We start from the raw sequence: 11,183 nt of genomic DNA, 5'->3' as shown, positions 1-11,183 counted from the left end.
TTTACACACACACACATATATATATAAAAAGATAATTTTATGTGAAATAAATATATTTTATTTCTTTTCAAGGCTCTGTTTCGTTGTTTTGACACTTCTTGAGTCAATGGTAAATTTTTCTTTTGGTTCTTGGATAAAATATCTAAACTCATTTTGAACGAGGAATATCCCAAAAAAACCTCATTTTCATGAGGAATATCCCAGAAAACCTCATTTTTAACCAGGAATATCCCCAAAAAACCTCCTTTTTACTGGGGAATATCCGCAAAAGCCTCATTTTAAAGGAGGAAAATCTCAAAAACCTGATTTTTACTGAGGAATATCCCAAAAAAAACTCATTTTAAAGGAGGAATAAATCCCAAAAACCTGATTTTTACTGAGGAATATCCAAAAAAAACCTGATTTTTACTGAGGAATATCCACTAAAACCTCATTTTAAAGGAGGAAAAATCTCAAAAACTCAATTTTACTGAGGAATATCCCAAAAAAAACTCATTTTAAGTGAGGAAAATCCACTAAAACCTCATTTTTAAGGAGGAAAATGCCAAAAAAACCTCATTTTTACTGAGGAATATCCACTAAAACCTAATTTTTAATGAGGAATAGCCACTAAAAAGTCTTTTTTAATGAGGAATAATCCAAAAAACCCTAATTTTTTACAAGGAATATCCCACAAAAACTCATTTTTACTGAGGAATATCCCAAAAAAAACTCATTTTAAATGAGGAAAATCCCAAAAAACCTCATTTTTACTGAGGAATATCCAAAAAAAAACCTAATTTTTAATTAGGAATATCCCAAAAAGCCTCATTTTTACTGAGGAAAATCCCAAAAAAAACTCATTTTTAAGGAGGAAAATGCCAAAAAAAAATCTGATTTTTACTCAGGAATATCCCAAAAAACCTCATTTTTAAGGAGGAAAATGCCAAAAAAATCTGATTTTTACTGAGGAATATCCCAAAAAAACTCATTTTTAAGGAGGAAAATGCCAAAAAAATCTGATTTTTACTGAGGAATATCCCAAAAAACCTCATTTTTAAGGAGGAAAATGCCAAAAAACCTCATTTTTACTGAGGAAAGTCTCAAAAAACCTCATTTTTACTGAGGAAAATCCCAAAAAAACTCATTTTTAAGGAAGAAAATGCCAAAAAAATCTGATTTTTACTGAGGAAAATCCCAAAAAACCTCATTTTTAAGGAGGAAAATGCCAAAAAAATCTGATTTTTAGATTTTTACTGAGGAATATCCCAAAAAACCTCATTTTTAAGGAGGAAAATGCCAAAAAAATCTGATTTTTACTCAGGAATATCCCAAAAAAACCTCATTTTTACTGAGGAAAATCCCAAAAAAACTCATTTTTAAGGAGGAAAATGCCAAAAAAATCTGATTTTTACTGAGGAATATCCCAAAAAACCTCATTTTTAAGGAGGAAAATGCCAAAAAAATCTGATTTTTACTGAGGAATATCCCAAAAAACCTCATTTTTAAGGAAGAAAATGCCAAAAAAATCTGATTTTTTACTGAGGAAAATCCCAAAAAACCTCATTTTTAAGGAGGAAAATGCCAAAAAATCTGATTTTTACTGAGGAATATCCAAAAAAACCTCATTTTTAAGGAGGAAAATGCCAAAAAAATCTGATTTTTACTGAGGAATATCCAAAAAAACCTCATTTTTAAGGAGGAAAATGCCAAAAAATCGGATTTTTCACCAGGGTGGAGCAATTGACGGGAGGTGACAAAGCCACGCCCGGGCCGGTGACGTCAGCGGGCTCTGCACAAACAGCAATTAACAGCTTAATGAGCGTTTTAATTAAGGATTAGCCCCGCGTCATCGGAGCTGCCTGGCAGGTGAAGCACCAGGGGTGCAAAAAAGTTCATTTTTTATTGATATAATTTATGTTTATGGGAATTAAACGGGGTTTTTCATGTAGAAAATGGGGTTTTATGTAAAAAAATTGAATTTTTTATTGATATAATTTATGTTTATGGGAATTAAACGGGGTTTTTCATGTAGAAAATGGGGTTTTATGTAAAAAAATTGAATTTTTTATTGATATAATTTATGTTTATGGGACTTAAATGGGGTTTTATGTAAAAAAATTGATTTTTAGTATAATTTATGGAATTAAATGGGGTTTTTCATGTAGAAAATGGGGGTGTTATGTAAAAATTTTAATTTTTATTGATATAATTTATGTTTACGGGAATTAAATGGGGTTTTCATGTAGAAAATGGGATTTTTTGTAAAAAAAATTGAAATTTTATATAACTTATGGGAATTAAATGGGTTTTTCATGTAGAAAATGGGGTTTTATGTAAAAAAAATTGATTTTAATATAATTTATGGGAATTAAATAGGTTTTTTCATGTAGAAAATGGGGTTTTTATGTAAAAAAATTGAATTATTTATATAATTTATGTTTACGGAATTAAATGGGGTTTTTCATGTAGAAAATGGGGTTTTATGTAAAAAAAAATTGAATTTTTTATATTGTTAATGTTTATGGGAATTAAATGGGTTTTTCATGTAGAAAATGTGGTTTAATGTAAAAATTGAATTTTTATATAATTTATGGGAATTAAATGGGGTTTTTCATGTAGAAAATGGGGTTTATGTAAAAAAAAATTGATTTTTTATATAATTTATGGGAATTAAATGGGATTTGTTTTTCATCTGGGGCTCCCTGAATTCCTTTTTTTTTTAATCTGGAAATCCCTGAATTCATTTTTTCCCCTGAATTCCTTTTTTTCCTCTCTGGGAACTTCTCCTGCTGCTCTGGCTGATTTATTTTGGCATTTTTTAATAATTTGATATTTATTTCTGTTCCAGTGGTTTATCAGAACGCTGAGAATCATTTTATCATCCAGCTGAGCCTGTGAAATAAACATTAAAACCGTTAAAATTATTATTATTAAAAATGTTTAAATTTAATATTAAAAATATAAAATTTTTTAAATTATTAAAATTATTATTTAAAATATTTAAATTTAATGGAATGGAATATTGATAGAATGGAATGCTAATAAAATAAAAAAATTATATTATATTATATTATATTATATTATATTATATTATATTATATTATATTATATTATATTATATTATATTATATTATATTATATTATATTATATTATTTATAGTTTATATATAATGTATATAACAAAAATATGTATTTTATATATAAATATATATATAAAATTTCAAAATTAAATTTTGTTCAGTAGATTCTAAAATAATGTTGGTTTTTTTTAAAAAAAAATGAATTTAAATCAGGTTTCAGGTATGTTTTGTGACATTTCCTTTTAATATCAAAATTAAAAATTAAATTTTGTTCAGTGGTTTCTAAAAAATGTTGTTGTTTTTTTTTTAATTAATTTAAACCAATTAAAGATTAATTTTTTTCAGTAGTTGCTAAAACATGTTTGTTGTTTTTTTTTTAAATTAATTTAAACCAGGTTTCAGGTCCAATTTGTGAAATTTCCTTTTAATATCAAAGCTGGTTAATAGGAATTGAATCTTTGAAATCGTTAAAAAATTTAAAATTTAATAAATGATTTGAAATCGTTGAAAAATTTCCATGTGTCTTGGGCAAAAATTTTAAATAATTTCAATATTTTAAATTTTTAACTATTTAAAAATTTATAATAATTTTAAAACTTCCCTGTGTCTAGAACAAAATCCAGCATAGACCAGTGGAAACAGGATTAAAATCAGCCCGAATCAGGGGAGTTCTTTCCCTCCACCTTTTCCTCTCTCCCTCCTTTCTGAATCACATTTCACAAGAAATTTCAATTTATTTTTTTTTTCACAGCTTCCAGTGGGAGAGAAAATCCAGCTGGGAAAGGCAGGCTCGGAACTTACCTGGATCCCAAAAATTCCCATTTTCACCTTAAAAAACCTCCTGGTTTTTCCCACGTGGGACAGGATCGGCGCTAATGCCGGGAATTGTCCCGCGTGCCGCGGATCCCTTCCTGCGCCGCCGCCGCCGCGCGCCCGCCGGAGCACGAGCCCAAAACCGGCCGTGAGCGGGGTTAGTGCTGCCACCTCGGCACCTGATCCCGGACGGGGACGGGACTGGGAGGGGAATGGGATTGGGATGGGGTTGGATTGGGATTGGGAGGGGATTGGGAGGGGAATGGGATTGGATTGGGAGGGGAATGGGATTGGGAGGGGAATGGGATTGGGAGGGGATTGGGAATGGGAATGGGATTGGGATGGGATCGGGATTGGGATTGGGATGGGATTGGGATTGGGATTGGGACTGGGAGGGGAATGGGATTGGGATGGGAATGGGAATGGGATTGGGATGGGATCGGGATTGGGATTGGGATGGGATTGGGATGGGATTGGATTGGGAGGGGAATGGGATTGGAATGGGATTGGGATGGGATTGGGATTGGGATTGGGATTGGGATTGGGATTGAGAGGGGAATGGGATTGGGATTGGATGGGATTCGGAGGGGAATGGGATTGGATTGGGATTGGGATTGGGATTGGGATGGGAATGGGATTGGGATGGGAATGGGATTGGGAAGGGAATGGGATTGGGATTGGATTGGGATGGGAATGGGATAGGATTGGAATTGAGAGGGGAATGGGATTGGATTGGGATGGAACTGGGTTTGGATTGGAATGGGAATGGGATTGGGAGGGGAATGGGATTGGGATTGGAATCGGAATTGGAATTGGGATGGGAATTTGAATTGGGATTGGGATGGGGATTGGAATTGGGATTGGAGATGGGATTGAAATTGGGATGGAATTGGGATTGGGATTGAAATTGGGATGGGGATTGGAATTTGAATTGGGACTGGAATTTGAATTGGGACTGGAATTGGATTGGGATTGGGGATGGGATTGGATTGGAATTGGATTGGGATTGGATATTCTTGGAGAAGCAGGAGGAAATCCACTCCGATTCCGACGAGGAATGCAATTCCTCGAGGCCTGATGGCTCCAATTCCCTGGGGTCCTGCCAGGCTCTGGAAAACAGGGAAAGAAGGCAGAAAGATCCTCCACAAATGGGAAAATCCAGAGTGGGAAGGACAAAGATGGGAAAATTCAGAGTGGGAAGGACAAAGATGGGAAAATCCAGAATGGGAATAACAAAAATGGGAAAATCCAGAGTAGGAACAATAAAGATGGAAAAATCCAGAGTGGGAAGAACAAAAATGGGAAAATCCAGAGTGGGAAGGACAAAGATGGGAAAATTCAGAGTGGGAAGAACAAAAATGGGAAAATCCAGAATGGGAATAACAAAGATGGGAAAATCCAGAGTGGGAAGGACAAAAATGGAAAAATCCAGAGTGGGAAGGACAGAGATGGGAAAATCCAAAGTGGGAAGGACAGAGATTGAAAAATCCAGAGTGGGAAGGACAAAAAAGGGAAAATCCAGAATGGGAAGGACAAAGATCCTCCCTAGGTGGGAAAATCCAGAGCAGGAACAACAAAGATGGAAAAGTCCAGAGTGGGAAGAACAAAAATGGGAAAATCCAGAGTGGGAAGGACAGAGATGGGAAAATCCAGAGTGGGAATAACAAAAATGGAAAAATCCAGAGTGGGAAGGACAGAGATGGGAAAATCCAGAGTGGGAAGAACAAAAATGGAAAAATCCAGAGTGGGAAGGACAAAAATGGAAAAGTCCAGAGTGGGAAGGACAGAGATGGGAAAATGCAGAATGGGAAGGGCAAAAATGGAAAAATCCAGAGTGGGAATAACAAAAATGGGAAAATCCAGAGTGGGAAGAACAAAAATGGGAAAATCCAGAGTGGGAAGGACAGAGATGGAAAAATCCAGAGTGGGAAGGACAAAGATGGGAAAATCCAGAATGGGAAGGGCAAAAATGGAAAAATCCAGAATGGGAAGGGCAAAAATGGAAAAATCCAGAGTGGGAATAACAAAAATGGGAAAATCCAGAGTGGGAAGGACAAAGATCCTCCCTAGGTGGGAAAATCCAGAGCAGGAACAACAAAGATGGAAAAGTCCAGAGTGGGAAGGACAGAGATGGGAAAATCCAGAGCAGGAACAACAAAGATGGAAAAATCCAGAGTGGGAAGGGCAAAAATGGAAAAATCCAGAGTGGGAAGGACAAAAAAGGGAAAATCCAGAGTGGGAAGGACAAAGATCCTCCCTAGGTGGGAAAATCCAGAGCAGGAACAACAAAGATGGAAAAATCCAGAGTGGGAAGAACAAAAATGGGAAAATCCAGAATGGGAAGGGCAAAAATGGAAAAATCCAGAGTGGGAATAACAAAAATGGGAAAATCCAGAGTGGGAAGGACAAAAAAGGGAAAATCCAGAGTGGGAAGGACAAAGATCCTCCCTAGGTGGGAAAATCCAGAGCAGGAACAACAAAGATGGAAAAATCCAGAGTGGGAAGAACAAAAATGGAAAAATCCAGAGTGGGAAGGACAAAGATGGGAAAATCCAGAATGGGAACAACAAAAATGGGAAAATCCAGAGTGGGAAGGACAGAAATGGAAAAATCCAGAGTGGGAAGGACAAAAATGGGAAAAGTCCAGAGTGGGAAGGACAGAAATGGAAAAATCCAGAGCAGGAAGAACATTCTGGAATCCATGGTTACTTCCCTAAAAAACGATGACTCGGATCACGAGGGGGTGAAAGAAACCCCCAAGGGGAACACGCCACAGCTCTTAAAGCCGGCTTACCTGCGCCGTGACCCGCCCGCCAACCCGTCTGTCCAGTTCCTTCACTTCCGAGTGTTCCCTGGATCGAATAATTCCGTGCTCTCCTCCTCCCTCAGCTCCTGCCCCTTGTTGATGTCATCCCTTCCCTCCATAAAGGCTGGACAGCTCCAGGGCTCCTCATTCCCAAATCCCCAGATTTGGGCCAGCACTTCCGCTCAGGGCTAAGCCCAGCTTAAAGCCAGGCCTGGGTTTAGTGGCTTCTCTCGACGCTCGGAGTTCCTGCCAAGGTACACTGGGGAATTCGGGTATATTTTTATTTTTCTTTTAATTTTTTTTATTTTAATGTGTGTTTTTTATATTTGTAGCTCTAAACCTTGGGTTGTGCTGGATTATTTTTGCTTTGTTCATTTTATTTCTTTCTTTTTCTTTTTTTTCATTCTGTTAAATTTTAACAAATCACATTTAAACAGGATGAGTTCGCCACAAACTTCTAATCCCGCTCAGAACGCCTGAAAACTGAATTATCTCTGACAACCAGGCTTTGTCTGGGGGTTTTTAGAGTCAAAATTAGAGATTAAAAAAAAAAAAATCTGTGTTTGATAAAATCTTTTACCATTTATTCTGGGTAATTATTCCTTTTATTTTACATTTCCTCATGAGCAAGGAGCAGATTCTTTTAGCATTCATTTTGGGTAATTATTCCTTTTATTTCACATTTCCTCATGAGCAAGGAGTGGAATCTTTTACCATTTATTCTGGGTAATTTTTGCATTTTTCCCACATTTCCTCATGAGCAAGGAGCAGATTCTTTTACCATTTATTCTGGGTAATTATTCCTTTTATTTCACATTTCCTCATGAGCAAGGAGCAGATTATTCTAGCATTCATTCTGGGTAATTATTTTTTTTTTTTATTCCACATTTCCTCATGGCTAAAGACTCAGAGCTTTAATTTCATTAAATTAAATTAATTTCATTTCATTCATTCCATCATCACAGAACCTCTCCCAACAACCCTCCAGCTGCCTCCGCTCTCCTCAATTTCAAGCCTCTCTATCCATTTTTTTCTTTTATTATTTGAAAATTATTTCTATTATTTTATTAATTGTAGTATTTATTATGATTTTTAAAATATATTTTAATTTTTATTATTTATAAAATTTTTATTTCTATAATATATATTAATATATATTAATATAATATATATTAATATATATTTTAAATATTTTTTCTATATTTTATTATTTAATTTTTAAAAAAATTTGGAGCAAAGGTTGTCCCAAAGTTTGGCCTCAGTAAACTCCGTGTAATGACATAATGAGCAGGTGACTCAGGGGCTGCTGGCACGTTGGAAATTCTCACCTTGTCATCACTCCGATGTCCCAAACTGCCACCAGAGCCAGCTCTCCATGCTCAGAAATGCTGGAATTACCCCTGGAATTGCAAAGGAGAAATTAAAAAAAAAAAAAACAAAACAAAAAAAAAAAAAAAAACAAAACAAAAAAAAAAAAAAAACAAAACCAAAACCAAAAAAAACAAACAAACAAAAAAAAAAAAAACTAAAAAAACAAAAAAAAAAAACCAAAAAAAAAACCAAAAAAACAAAACCAAACAAAAAAATCAGGATTTTTAGTTGTACTCATTTTGTATTTCTTTTTGTATTTCTTTGTCCAGGATTATGGATCTATTTTCAGTGGTTTTCAATTTCACTGCTGTAAAATACAAAGATTTCAATTCCTATTTTTGTGGCAAAATCGCTGTTCATAACGTTAATTAATAATATTAATATTGTTCATGACAATATTATTAATATCATTAATATCAATAATATATTCATATTATAATATATCAATAATTTAGTCATAATATTAATATTATTATTAATATCAGTATTATTAATATAATTAATATTAACAATATAGTAATATTATAATATAGCAATAATTTAGTCATAATATAAATATTATTAATATCAGTATTATTAATATAATTAATACTAACAATATAGTCATATTATAATATATCAATAATTTAGTCATAATATTAATATCATTACTATTAATAAAATATTAATATGCTATATTACTATGATATTACAATTACTATATTAATATTAATAATATATCAATGTTGTAATATTAATTAATGAATATTTTGGTGGTCTTGAGGAAACACCCTGAGAGTTAAATTAATTTTGGTTTGTTCTGCACAATGAGATCCTACAGCAAAAATTAAAAGCAGCTGCTAATTCCCACCCCGTTGAAAGTTGAATTTTTCCCTGATTCTTTGCCATAAGGATGAAGCCACAGGGGTGGTTTTGAGCCAGTCCTGCTTTAGGCACATAAAAAGAGAATAAATAATGATATAATAAATGATATGTACAATAAATAATCTATAATAATTAATATATAAATAAATCATGCATATAAAAATCATATATAATAAGTAAACTATAAAAATAAATATAGAAATAGTGAATGTAATAAATAATATAGAATAAATAAACTATAATAATTAATATATAAATAAATAATGCATCTAATAAATAATAGATAAATAATCCAGTAAAGTAATATATAAATAAATAATGCATCTAATAATATATAGATATAATAAGTAAACTATAAACATGAACATATAAATAAATAATGCATCTAATAAATAATATATAAAAACTAAACTATAAAGATAAATATATAAATAAATAATGCATCTAATAAATTATATATGTAATAATCTATTAAAATAATATATAAATAAATTAATGCACCTAATAAATAATACATATAAATAAGCTATAAAAATATATATAAATAAATAATGCATCTAATAATAGCTAAAAATATCAATAATAAATCATATCTATTAGAATATAGTAAATAATAATAAAGTAATAATATAATTAATATTTATAAATATAATAAAATAACAGTAAGAAATCAGAATATCCCACCAGAAATATTCCCCCAGTCATGAATTCCAAACGTGCGTGGCTCCACAACGAGCTGACACTTCCGAACTCCCTGGAGTTCTTGGAGAGAAGAAAATCCCTCACCTTTTGTGCCCTCAGACTTCCCAGCATTAGTCCCAGATCCACCTCGGCGCAGAAATCCTGTGGAAGTGGGGGAAAGCTCCTCGGGATCCCTCAGCAGCAGCGGAATTTGGGTTCCTTGCTCCTTCCTGGACTCAGATTCCGGGGGGATCTCCCTGGATCCAGATTTCAGGGGCTCTCCCTGGATCCAGATTCCGGGGGGATCTCCCTGGACCCAGATTCCGGGGGGCTCTCCCTGGATCCAGATTTCAGGGGGATCTTCCTGGATCCAGATTCTGGGGGGATCTCCCTGGATCCAGATTCCGGGGGGATCTCCCTGGACCCAGATTCTGGGGGGCTCTCCCTGGACTCAGATTCCAGTGGATCTCCCTAGATCCAGATTCCCGGGAGATCTCCCTGGACCCAGATTTCAGGGGGATCTCCCTGGACCCAGATTCTGGAGGGATCTCCCTGGACCCAGATTCCGGGGGGATCTCCCTGGACCCAGATTCTGGAGGGATCTCCCTGGACCCAGATTCCGAGGGGATCTCCCTGGACCCAGATTCTGGAGGGATCTCCCTGGACCCAGATTTCAGGGAGATCTCCCTGGACCCAGATTCCGGGGGGATCTCCCTGGACCCAGATTCTGGGGGGCTCTCCCTGGATCCAGATTCCGGGGGGATCTCCCTGGATCCAGATTCTGGGGGGCTCTCCCTGGATCCAGATTCCGGGGGCCTCTCCCTGGACCCAGATTCTGGAGGGATCTCCCTGGATCCAGATTCCGGGGGATCTCCCTGGACCCAGATTCCAGGGGGATCTCCCTGGATCCAGATTCCGGGGGGCTCTCCCTGGATCCAGATTCTGGAAGGATCTCCCTGGATCCAGATTCCGGGGGGATCTCCCTGGACCCAGATTCCGGGGGGATCTCCCTGGACCCAGATTCCGGGGGGCTCTCCCTGGACCCAGATTCCGGGGGGATCTCCCTGGACCCAGATTCTCTGTGCTTTTAATGTCAGCTTTTCCTAATGACAAACTCGTCTGGCGCCTGCTTGGAAAAGGTTTCTTTGGAAGAGGCAACTTTGGAAAAGCTTCTTTGGAAAAGGCCAGTTTGGAAGAGGAAGAAACCTGCTTGGAAAAGGACTCTTGGGGAAAGCCTTGTTTGGAAGAGGGCTCCTTGGAAAAAAAAAAGATTTGGAAAAGGACTCTTGGGAAAAATCCACTTTGGAAAAGTCTGTTTGGAAGAGGCCTCTTTGGAATAAGCGTGTTTGGAAAAGGTCTCTTTGGAAAAACCCTCTTGGAAAAATCCACTTTGGAAAAACCCTCTTTGGAAAAATCCACTTTGGAAAAACCCTCTTGGAAAAATCCACTTTGGAAAAGCTTTGTTTGGAAAAGGCCACTTTGGAAAATCCTCTTGGAAAAAAGCCTCTTTGGAAAAGGTCTCTTTGGAAAAGCCTCTTGGAAAAATCCACTTTGGAAAAGGTCACTTTGGAAAAACCCTCTTGGAA

General features: G+C 35.7%; 1 protein-coding gene across 1 annotated transcript in view; it reads right to left on the bottom strand.

Annotated features, from left to right (window-relative positions):
• UBE2J2 (ubiquitin conjugating enzyme E2 J2) overlaps positions 1-3,884 on the bottom strand; it is a 10,302-nt gene extending 6,418 nt beyond the window's left edge. The window contains 1 exon segment of the mRNA XM_053997256.1: positions 3,864-3,884. Coding sequence (XP_053853231.1) covers positions 3,864-3,884 — 21 coding nt within the window.
• Positions 3,885-11,183: the final 7,299 nt, after the last annotated feature.

The sequence above is a fragment of the Vidua macroura genome, chromosome 23, assembly GCF_024509145.1.
Source record: "Vidua macroura isolate BioBank_ID:100142 chromosome 23, ASM2450914v1, whole genome shotgun sequence".
NCBI classification, from domain to species: domain Eukaryota; kingdom Metazoa; phylum Chordata; class Aves; order Passeriformes; family Viduidae; genus Vidua; species Vidua macroura.
The sequence above is the reverse complement of the archived record's forward strand: the minus strand, read 5'-3'. Positions and strand labels throughout refer to the sequence as shown.